At 35.4% G+C, this 12,609-nt stretch overlaps 1 protein-coding gene across 1 annotated transcript; it reads left to right on the top strand.

Moving 5' to 3' along the window:
* The first annotated feature begins 848 nt into the window (after positions 1-848).
* Positions 849-11,926, top strand: anxa1a (annexin A1a). The gene is made up of 12 exons (XM_083905323.1): positions 849-979; positions 3,515-3,585; positions 4,595-4,685; positions 6,439-6,533; positions 6,641-6,754; positions 7,855-7,945; positions 8,026-8,105; positions 8,697-8,841; positions 10,122-10,217; positions 10,305-10,363; positions 10,441-10,554; positions 11,455-11,926. Exons 2-12 carry the CDS (start codon positions 3,526-3,528, stop codon positions 11,512-11,514), a joined length of 1,005 nt encoding a protein of 334 aa, XP_083761449.1. The 5' UTR covers positions 849-979; positions 3,515-3,525; the 3' UTR covers positions 11,515-11,926.
* Positions 11,927-12,609: the final 683 nt, after the last annotated feature.

Consider the following 12,609-nt stretch of genomic DNA (forward strand, 5'->3'; position numbering starts at 1 on the left):
CATCATGTGTCTTTATTTATTGATCGCAATGTGTTCACATCACAAGTCTAAGTTAAGTTGAGGGTTAATGTAAGGCCTTTAGTTGTGATGGTTAAAGTTAAGTTAAGGGTTAAAATAAGGCATTTAGTTGTGACGTTAAAAATGTAAGGGTTAATGTAAGGCCTTTAGTTGTGATGGTTAAAGTTAAGTTAAGGGTTAAAATAAGGCATTTAGTTGTGACGTTAAAAATGTAAGGGTTAATATAAGGCCTTTAGTTGTGATGGTTAAAGTTAAGGGTTAATGTAAGTGATTTAGTTGTGATAGTTAAGGTTAAATTAAGGGTTAAAGTAAGGCATTTAGTTGTGGTGGTTAAAGTTATGTTAAGAGTTAATGTAAGGCATTTGTTAAGTTAAGGGTTAATGTAAGGCCTTTAGTTGTGATGGTTAAAGTTAAGGGTTAAGGTAAGTGATTTAGTTGTGATAGTTATGGTTAAGTTAAGGGTTAATGTAAGGCATTTGTTAAGTTAAGGGTTAATGTAAGGCCTTTAGTTGTGATGGTTAAAGTTAAGTTAAGGGTTAAAGTAAGTGATTTAGTTGGATTGTTAAGGTTAAGTTAAGGGTTAAAGTAAGACTATTGTTAAGTTAAGGGTTAAAGTAAGGCATTTAGTTGTGTGTGTGTGTGTGTGTGTGTGTGTGTGTGTTCCTAATCTCTTCCCCTCACTGTTTAAACCAGTTTAAATCCACACACACACACACACACACACATATGACAGCGCCCTCTGCTGCTCGTCAGTGTGACGACAGCAGTGGGCGGAGAGTCAGTCCCGGAGGCTGCAGGGCGTGGTTTTTGTCGTGTGTGCGTGTATAAAGCTGCAGTGTGTCAGTGTGTGAGTGTGTGTGTGTGCTCCACCTCTGCAGCCTCTCTCTCTCACTCTCTCACTCTCTCACTCTTTCTTCTCCTCCTTCTTCTTCTTCTTCTTCTCCTCCGACAGAATCTCACGGTGAGTTCACTCGTTCTCTCGACTTTGTTTGACTTTTAGCTCCAGTTTGTTTCTTCTGCTCCACATGAAAGTGAAAGAGGGTGTGGCCTGAGGGAAATGTAGCTGTTACAGTGTAACAAACGTTATTATTATTATTATTGTTGTTTATTATTATGTGTTTGAATGTTACTCCTGTTAACAATGACGCTGTTATCTTTATTGAGCTTAAACGTAGAGAGGATACAATGTGTCATGCAGCTGTGTGTGTGTGTGTGTGTGTGTGTGTGTTTTGTGAGGACCGTAAAAAACCTTAAAAAGAACAGGAAGTGACTACATTTTGTGGAAAAAAATGCTGTTTTTTTAAAAAATGTTTAGTTTATAAGTTTATAAGACTTTTTAGGTTTTAAGGTTAGACTTAGTTTAAGGTTAAAGTTAAGGTTAAGGGTAACTTAAGGGGTGGGGTTAGTTCAGGTTAGGGTAAGGGGTTTGGGAATGCATTATGTCTGTGTGTGTGTGTGTGTGTGTCCTTAAGAATGCTGTAGAAGAATGTGTGTGTGTGCGTGTGTGTGTGTGTGTGTGTGGGTGTGGTCAGTCGTTTAAATGTTGACAGTGAGGTAAAATAGAATCCTACAGTAAATACAGTGTGAGGATGATTTAAGCTGAAACGCAAACATGTGTAGATCTGTTTTCACCTTAACCTTTTCTTTGTAACAGTTAAGGTAACTTTAATAACTTAAAGAACATAAAGTGTTTGTTGCATTTTAAACCCTTAGCTCGTCTGTTCTCACTTAAAGGTTTTAAATGTGTCCGAATCAGACAGAAATGGGATTTAAATTAAATATAGTGATGTTTTTTTTTTTGTTTTTTTTTTATTGTTGAGGTCAGTGGCTCTTATTTTGAAAACCAAGAGGTGGCACAATGTAAGATTGTTTGAGTGAAAACTACTGAAGCAAAATATAACTTTTATTTTGTAGGAATAGCTACTAAATGTAAGATAATATAATAATGTACATTTTATTTTGAAAGAATAACTACTAAAATGAAAGATGACATCATAACACATATTTTATTTTGTAGGAATGACTACTAAAACTAAAAAATAACATAGAAACTTGCATTTTATTTTGTAGGGATAGCTACTAAATGTAAGATAATATAAAAATGTACATTTTATTTTGAAAGAATAACTACTAAAATGAAAGATGACATCATTACACACTTTATTTTGTAGGAATGACTACTAAAACTAAAAAATAACATAGAAACTTGCATTTTATTTTGTAGGGATAGCTACTAAATGTACGATAATATATAAATGTAAATTTTATTTTGTAAGAATAACTACTAAAATGAAAGATGACATCATAACATATTTTATTTTGTAGGAGCGACTACTAAAAGTAAAAGTAACATACAGGAGTGTATTTTATTTTGTTAAAAGAACTACTAAAAATAACATTAAAACTTGCATTTTATTTTGTAGGAATAACTACTAAATGTAAGATAATATATAAATGTACATTTTATTTTGAAAGAATAACTACTAAAATGAAAGCTCACATAATAACGTGTATTTTATTTTGGGGGAATAGCAACTAAAACTAAAAGTAACATAAAGGAGTGTATTTTATTTTGTTAAAATTACTACTAAAAATAACAAACGCTTGCATTTTATTTTGTACTACTAAATGTAATATAATATAAAAAATTTACATTTTATTTTGTAAGAATAACCACTAAAAGGAAAGCTAACATAAATACATGTATTATATTTTGTAGGAATAACCACTAAAACTAACATTAAGAAGTGTATTTTATTTTGTAAAAAATAACTACTAAAAATAATATTAAAAAAAAAACTTGCATTTTATTTGTAGGAATAACTACTAAAACTAAAAGTAACATAAATAGGTGCATTTTATTTTGTAGGAATAACTACTAAATGAAAGATAATATAAAAAATGTCAATTATATTTTGTAAGAATAATTACTAAAATGAAAGATAACATAATAACTTGTATTTTATTTTGTAGGAATAACGACTCAAACTAAAAGTAGCATAAAGGAGTGTATTTTATTTTGTTAAAATAACTACTAAAACGAAAGATAACATAATAACTTGTATTTTATGTTGTAGGAATAACTACTCAAAGAAAAAAGAAACATATATACGTGCGTTTTATTTTGTAGGAATAACTACTAAAATGAAAGATAACATTAAAAAATGACTTTTATTTTCTTAAGGCTAACTTCTAAAACCAAAATCTAGCTTCTCTTTTTTTTTTCCCGACAGGAAGTAAGTCACAAACATCGTGTTAGAGTAGTGACCTCTAGTGACGTCAGAGGTGGCTACGTTGGACAAAATAAACACATTTTGAATGTTGATGCTATCGCTAATGTAGGGATGTTCTGCTGCACTATGCAACTTCACTACTGGAGGCATCTAAACCCCACACATGTGCCTTTAAATACCAATGATATGACATGATATTTGATGTTTTTGGATCACATGAGTGCTGACTTCCTGTCTTTCCTCCTCCTCCTCCTCCTCCACAGACAGCGTCATCATGTCCTTCATCCGCGCTCTCCTGCAGCAGACGGTCTATCTGGGCATGCCCGATGACTCAGTACGTAACCTTGTGCTTGTGTTCCAGTTGCTAAGAGCAACCACCGCTCTCTTTTTTATCCCCCTCTTCTTCCCCCTCTCATCCTGTGGTCGTGGTCTGCTCGAGTGGAAAACTTGTATCAGACGCCGTCTGGATTATGTGTGTGTGTGTGTGTGTGTGTGTGTGTGGAGGGCGGAGAGTTCATGGATGTGACGTTGAAGAACCGTGAAGAAGAAAAAAGAGGAGTGGAGCAGAGAGCAGGGAGATAGGTTATTAAGGAGAAAGTATAATCTGGATAATAAAGATTATAATCTGTGTGAGACAGACACAGACACAGATGATGATCACACGTCTTCTCAGAGCGCACGGTGACTCAGTGAATCAGGAATTTCTCAGCCCCTCCCTTTTTTTCAAACTGTGCACACAAAAAGAAAATGTCTTATTTCTGCCTTATTTTTTTCCTCTGCTCCCCTCGAGCACAACCTTTTAGTCTTTATTTGTCTTTATTTGGACGAAAAGATGCAGGAAAAAAACGTCAAGAAAACTTCAAAAAATCCTCGAATTCTCCCTTAATCTAGTGTTTAAAGTCTAATGTGACGCGTGTTTTATCTGAGCTGTTATCTGAACTTAACCCTACATAAATCATCAGAGGTCATGAAAGAGTATAGTGCACCATCTAGTGGTTGATATGTGTAACTGCAGTAAAGACACAGAGGTCTTCATGTAGATGAATAGGGGGGGGGGCGGGGTCACCTGAGCATGAGAGAAGGATGTGGATTATTCGAGGGGAGGATGTGTGTGTGTGTGTTTGTGTTATTACTCACGCTGTGGGGACCTGCATTTGTAAACTCACTCATGTAATGGGGACTTTTCCTGCTTATGGGACATAACTCAAGTCCCTCTAATGTTCCATCTCTTATTTTGTATCACAGTGTAGGACCTGCTGTTGTATGTAATAATAATAATGATGTGTGTGTGTGTGTGTGTGTGTGTGTGTGTGTGTGTGTGTGTGTGTGTGTGTGTGTGTCAGACCTTGATGAACGAGGGGACAGTGAGGCCGGCGTCAAACTTCAGTCCCAGTGCAGACGTCGCAGTGTTGGACAAAGCCATCAATGTTAAAGGTGAGTTCTGTCAAACACTCACTGGGAACTGGGGAGAGAGAGAGAGAGCGAGTGTGAACATGTCCCACGTGTGTGTGTGTGTGTGTGCGTGTGCGTGTGCGCGTGCGTGTGTGTCAACTATGATGGATTGACTTTTATAACCAGAGCCTCAGCACCCTCTACTGGCAGACATGCAGCATTACTACAAACAGAGCTGCTGTCTGTAGTAGAACTACTGCAGTTACTACTGTTACTATTGTTACTACTTCTACTGCTACTATGTTTACTACTGTTACTATTGTTACTGCTTCTACTAATGTTACTACTGATACTACTTCTACTGGTACTACTATTACTACTGTTACTGCCTCTGCTACTGTTACTACTATTACTACTGTTACTATTATTACTGCTTCTACTACTGTTACTACTTCTACTACTGTTACTACTTCTACTAATTCTACTACTGTTACTACTATAACTACTGATACTACTACTTCTTCTACTTCTACTATTGTTACTGCTTCTACTAACTCTACTACTGTTACTACTACTACTACTACTTCTACTACTGTTACTACTATTACTACTTCTACTAATTCTACTACTATTACTAATTCTACTACTATTACTACTCCTACTACTGTTACTACTTCTACTAATTCTACTACTTCTACTAATTCTACTACTATTACTACTCCTACTACTGTTACTACTTCTACTAATTCTACTACTGTTACTACTTCTACTACTATTACTACTCCTACTACTGTTACTACTTCTACTACTATTACTACTCCTACTACTGTTACTACTTCTACTAATTCTACTACTGTTACTACTGTTACTACTTCTACTAATTCTACTACTGTTACTACTTCTACTACTATTACTACTCCTACTACTGTTACTACTTCTACTAATTCTACTACTTCTACTAATTCTACTACTATTACTACTCCTACTACTGTTACTACTTCTACTAATTCTACTACTGTTACTACTTCTACTACTATTACTACTCCTACTACTGTTACTACTTCTACTAATTCTACTACTGTTACTACTGTTACTTCTTCTACTAATTCTACTACTATTACTACTTCTACTACTATTACTACTCCTACTACTGTTACTACTTCTACTAATTCTACTACTTCTACTAATTCTACTACTATTACTACTTCTACTACTATTACTACTCCTACTACTGTTACTACTTCTACTAATTCTACTACTGTTACTACTTCTACTACTATTACTACTCCTACTACTGTTACTACTTCTACTACTATTACTACTCCTACTACTGTTACTACTTCTACTAATTCTACTACTGTTACTACTTCTACTACTATTACTACTCCTACTACTGTTACTACTTCTACTAATTCTACTACTGTTACTACTGTTACTACTGTTACTACTGTTACTACTTCTACTACTATTACTACTCCTACTACTGTTACTACTTCTACTAATTCTACTACTTCTACTAATTCTACTACTATTACTACTTCTACTACTATTACTACTCCTACTACTGTTACTACTTCTACTACTGTTACTACTGTTACTACTTCTACTAATTCTACTACTATTACTACTTCTACTACTATTACTACTCCTACTACTGTTACTACTTCTACTAATTCTACTACTGTTACTATTGTAAGTACTGTTGTGATGATGATGATGATGATGATGATAATGATGATGATAATGATGTTGATGATGTTGATGATGATGATGATGGTTGTGGATGTTTCCTCAGGTGTGGACGAGAAGACCATCATTGAGGTTCTGGTGAAGAGGAGTAACCAGCAGAGGCAGCAGATCAGACAGGCCTATCAGCAGACCACCGGCAAGGTAACACACAAACAAACAAACAAACAAACAAACAAACAAACATTCTTCATTCATAACAATAACGTTTCCACAACTCAGAGTTATTCACTGTTCTTCTCTCCTCGCAGCCTCTGGAGTCGGCGCTGAAGAGCGCTCTGAAGGGAGATCTGGAGGACGTGGTGCTGGCTCTGCTCAAAACACCGGCTCAGTACGACGCTCAGCAGCTGAAGCTGGCCATGAAGGTCAACACACACACACACACACACACACACTGGAAAATTGTTGGGTTTATTTGTGAGGAACATCCTGAGATGTTCTGAAGTCACATGACCCAGGGGCCAATGAGTGTTTAGTCTGGTTTTAGACATAAATAAATAAGTTATTATAAGTTGATAGTAAATAGTGGGCCACAGGAAGTTGATTGGGGGGCCGTATGTGGCCCACAGGCCGCAAGTTTGACACCTCTGGCCTAACCTCCTCGTCTAAACAAGTCAGATTTATTTCTAAAGTACATTTAAAAACAGCCAGAGTTTTATTTAAAGGATTTCTAAAGTTACAAAGGTACAACAACAACAGCAACTAGACACAAAACATCATTAAAATAAAGTGTAAAATAGTAAATAGTGAAGGTCGTGGAGAAGAGAAGTGACAATTTAAAATTGTTCCATCATCACTATCTCATCTTTCTCTGAGATCTTAAATCTGACATAACCCCGCCCACTTTTTGTCCAAATTTGACCACTTTTTTCAAAAAAAAAATTTGGTCGAAAATTTGACAAAAATGTCATACTAAACTTTGTCGTCCAAAACTGACAATTTTTTTGAAAAAAAAATTTTGGTCCAAAATTTGACAAAAACGTCATACTATACTATGTCATTCAAAATTTGACAATTTTTTTTTGAAAAAAATTTTTTTGGGTCCAAAATTTGACAAAAACATCATACTATACTATGTCATTCAAAATTTGACCTTTTTTTTTTTCAAAAAAAAAGTTTTGGTCCAAAATTTGACAAAACCGTCATACTAAACTTTGTCGTCCAAAATTTGTCAATTTTTTAGAAAAACTTTTTTTGGTCCAAAATTTGACGAAAACGTCATACTATACTATGTCATGCAAAATTTGACAACTTTTCTCTAAAAAAAAATTTGGTCCCAAATTTGACAGAAACATAAAACTATACTGTCGTCCAAAATTTGACAAAAACGTCATACTTTATTTATTACTATGTCGTCCAAAATTTGACAATTTTTTCGTAGATTTAAGTGTTGTTTCTTTAGCAACAGGAGGTGCATGAGGAGGAGTTTGTGTGTTGATGTATTCTTGTCCGTCTGTCCTCTCAGGGTCTGGGCACAGAGGAGGACACGCTGATCGAGATTTTGGCCTCAAGGACCAACAGAGAGATCGAGGAGATCAGGAAGGTCTATAAGGAAGGTGTGTAATTTCAAAATAAAGGTGGAAAACAGTGCTGTTAAAGTAATGAAGTCATATTACATTTTTTTTTTTGTTTTCAGAGTACAAGAAGGATCTGGAGGACGACATCAGGTCAGACACTGGTGGAGACTTCAGAGCTGCTCTGCTCGCTCTCTGCAAGGTATATATATGTATATATGTATATATAAAACACACACACACACACACACACAGTGTTTGAGTGGTGGTGACACCAGGATGTCCTCAGGGCGTGAGACAACACAACACTCCCTGCTGTAGCTGCTCAGGTGACAGCAAACAAACTCACACCCTTCACACAGGCACACACACGCTGCACATGTGTGTTTATCTATCCCAGGAATGTCTGTCTGTCTGTCTGTCATTCGCATATCTCTCCAACCGACGGTCCGCTTGATTTCAAACTCGACAGGCGTCTTGCTACGGGCGCGAGGAAGTGCAGTGCCGAGTTTGACGTTGTTTGGATGAGTAATGCAAAAGATATCGCTAAATATGTCGGTTAAAAGTAGCACACGTCGGCTTTCACGGCTCTACTGTAGCCACGCCCCCTCTCACTCACACAGCACTGTGGGCCATTTGCTGTGCAATAGTAACAAGTTTTGTCTTCGAAGAAAGTTCAGAGGTCACGGCAGGGCGTGTTTTTTTTAAAGTACTAAAACTTCCGGCCATGCCGACACCTTTAACATTTGTGTGTGTGTGTGTGTGTGTGTGTGTGTGTGTGTGTGTGTCGTAGGCCGGCAGGACTGAGGGCGTGGTCGAGCAGCTGGTCGACAGCGATGCTCGCGCTCTGTACGAGGCTGGAGAGGGAAGGAAGGGCAAGGACTGCTCAGCCTTCATCGAGATCCTCACCACCAGGAGTGCTCCTCACCTCTGCAGAGGTCAGTGCTCACTCACTCACTCACTCACTCACTCACAAACTCAAGATGAACAGTGAGAACTGTGATTAAAAAAAACAAAAACCTTTAGGATGTGATTAAGAACTTTGAGCTCTAATTAAAAAGAAGTTCGTACTCTGATTAAGAACTTTGAGCTCTAATTAAGAAGAAGTTCAGACTCTGATTAAGAACTTTGAGCTCTAATTAAGAAGTTTGGAATCTGATTAATAACTTTGAGCTCTAATTAAAAAGAAGTTCGGAATCTGATTAAGAACTTTAAGCTCTAATTAAGAAGTTTGGACTCTGATTAAGAACTTTAGCTCTAATTAAGAAGTTCGGAATCTGATTAAGAACTTTGAGCTCTAATTAAGAAGTTTGAAATATGATATAGAACTTTGAGCTCTAATTAAGAAGTTCTGACTCTGATTAATAACTTTGAGCTCTAACTAAGAAGTTCGGACTCTGATTAATAACTTTGATCTCTATTTAAGAAGTTCGGACTCTGATTAATAACTTTGAGCTCTAATTAAGAAGTTTGGAATCTGATTAATAACTTTGAGCTCTATTTAAGAAGTTCGGACTCTGATTAATAACTTTGAGCTATAATTAAGAAGTTTGGAATCTGATGAATAACTTTGAGCTCTATTTAAGAAATTCAGAGACTGATGAATAACTTTGAGCTCTAATTAAGCAGTTCGGAATCTGATTAAGAAATTTGAGCTCTAATTAAAAAGAAGTTCGGACTCTGATTAAGAACTTTGAGCTCTAATGAAGAAGTTTGAAATCTGATTAAGAACTTTGAGCTCTAATTGAGAATTTCAGAATCCGATTAAGAACTTTGAGCTCTAATTAAGAAGTTCGGAATCTGATTAAGAACTTTGAGCTCTATTTAAGAAGTTCGGACTCTGATTACGAAGTTCAGGATGTGATTAAGAACTTTGAACTGTGGGGGGCAGTGTTGCAGCTCTTAGTTTGTTGCCTGCATTAAATTATTATTAAAAGAGGAAAAACATTTAAAAGTTAACATTGAGATTTAAAGATTTTATTAGAATTATTTAGAAATATTTTGAGCTATTGCTTTAAGAGTGACTCAAATAAACTTTATTTATGTTAAATGTGCCAAAATGCTACTTATAAATTCAACACTTGCAACTTTACAAACTACTGTGTGACTGATGGTAAAACCAGGCCTGAACTGGACTTAGTTTCCTGTCACGTGAACTCTAAACTCTATCAAAAACACACAGACTCTAACTCTAACGCTGTCTCGCTCTCTCCCTCAGTGTTTGAAAGATACTCCAAGTACAGTAAAGTGGACGTGGCCAAAGCCATCGACTTGGAGATGAAAGGAGACATCGAGAACTGTCTCACTGCTTTAGGTAAAGACACAAACGTCTGCTCCACGCTTTGTTTTCACGTCACAAACTCTGGACTCACTGTTTTTTTACTTTAAACTTCGTCCACAGTGAAGTGTGTCGGAAACAGACCTGCCTTCTTTGCTGAGAAGCTCAACCAGGCCATGAAGGTACATTTAACAATAGCGATAATGATAATAATAATAAAGACGTCGACTGAATCTTTCCTGTTCTCCCTGTTCAACAGAAAAAAAAGAACGTCCTGACTCGCATCATGGTGAGTCGCTCTGAAATCGACCTGAAGCCGATCAAAGACGAGTACAAGAAGAACTACGGCAAAACTCTGCACAGGGAAATTCTGGTGAGTAAACAATAGATGTTTGTGTGTTTATAGGTCACATAGTCATGCTTTAATAACGTCTTCTTATGTGTTGTCGAGTCAAAGTTATGATTCATTTTGTATCACATTAGCAGTGATAAAGCAGTGATAATTGTGCTGAAATTACAAAATTAGACCGCGTTTTTCTTTTGTTTTTGTTCATAAAAAGACACAAACTTCACAAATTCAATCCAATTTTAAAGGTGCATTATGTAATAAATCTAAATATGTCACAGAGACTCAGGAATAATGTTCATATAACAAACTGAACTCACCAACAACAACAGTACAGACAAAATATTTGCATTAAAAAATATATATTTTGCAGACTGCAAATCATGTTTATGTTTTGAAATCATGTTTTGGTGTCATGTGGCGCCACCTACCGCCGTCTACCAATCATTGCAGTCAGTAGAGTCTCAGCTGCCGAGCAACCACGGGTTGCCAGTTAATAAAAGACCTCTGTATTTTGAATTTGAATGTAGTAACCGGCCACTGGCCACATTCTTACATATGGCGCCTTTAAACATTTTGAGTACTTTTTTGCTCAGGTTTGTTTATATAGTTGGTAAAAAAATACAAATAAAGTATAATATAAGTACAATACTACCAATTTTTAAAAAAATATATAATACAATTTAAATATAATAGTATAAAAAAATATACAATATAAATAAGACTTAAGTCAGAGAAAGTACCAATTTAGTACTTAATGGTCACTGTATCAAATACAACAAGATAATTCTCTGCTCACTTTGTTACTATAGAATTTTGTGTTTGATGCTTTTGTTTTGTGCAGACCCCTTTTCTTTGATTTAGCCTTCACAACTCGTACAAACAACATTTTTAGTGACTTTTTCATTCGCTTTTTTTCCCGTTCAGGACGACACCAAAGGAGACTACGAGAGGATCCTGCTGGCTCTCTGCGGCCCCGAGAACTAAAAACACAAGAGACGTCAAAAAAATGTGACCAAACGTCCACCACTGCCAAAACGACTAGATCTAACCTCTCGACACATATTGTGCCTTACGCTCGCGTGCGTGGAGAGCGGCGTCTCCACCTGACTGTCCTAACATGTAACGTTGTAGAAGCAAAGTTTAACACGGAGTCTGCATGGCCTCAGCTGATTATATATACATATATATATATATATGTTTAGTCCCCCTGTTTTTCATTCCCCCACACTCTTAACACTGCAGTTTTCCAACACACACATTAGATTCTCACTATCTTCTGTTATCTTTTTAAAGAGTTACGGTCGTTATAATCGACGCTCACTGACAAAAAAACGTTTCAGTCACTGTTTCACTAACAGGAGTCAACTTGAAGGAGCTTGGATTTGCTGCAAATAAACCTTTTCATGAAGGCTGACGCGTGCTGTCTCTGTTCTTTCACCTGCTTTACTACACTCTGGATACTTTGTGGTAAAAATGTATACTGCTATTAAATCGGCATACATCAATATCTTCATCACTTGATCAATATGATGAAATAATCAATAATTTTCAGGATTTTAACCTTTAATTTTTTGGTATTATTATTATTATTATTATTATTATTTTACATTGCATTAGTACATGTACAGTAATCTGAAATAACTTCCTCTTACATCAATATGTGCATATATAAAATAAAATAAATTATTATTATTTTTATTTATTTATTTATTTAATTTTTTATATATATATGTATGTATATTATATATATATATATATTGAGGTGTACAAAGAACATAATGAGCAAAATATTTGTAGAGAAACAGAGAAACATTAGCGCTCCTGCTCCTCCAGTCCGGCAGGTGGCGGTAATGAGCACACATATGTATTTTTTATATATATATATATAAAAATAAAATAAAATAAATAAAAATAATATATTATTTTTATTTATTTTATTTTATTTTATTTATATATATATATATATGTATGTATATTATATATACATACATATATATATATATTTATATATATATATTGAGGTGTACAAAGAACATAATGAGCAAAATATTTGTATTCCAAAAGTGAGAAACATTAGCG

This window comes from Microchirus variegatus, assembly GCF_963457635.1.
Source record: "Microchirus variegatus genome assembly, chromosome: 18".
Classification (NCBI taxonomy): domain Eukaryota; kingdom Metazoa; phylum Chordata; class Actinopteri; order Pleuronectiformes; family Soleidae; genus Microchirus; species Microchirus variegatus.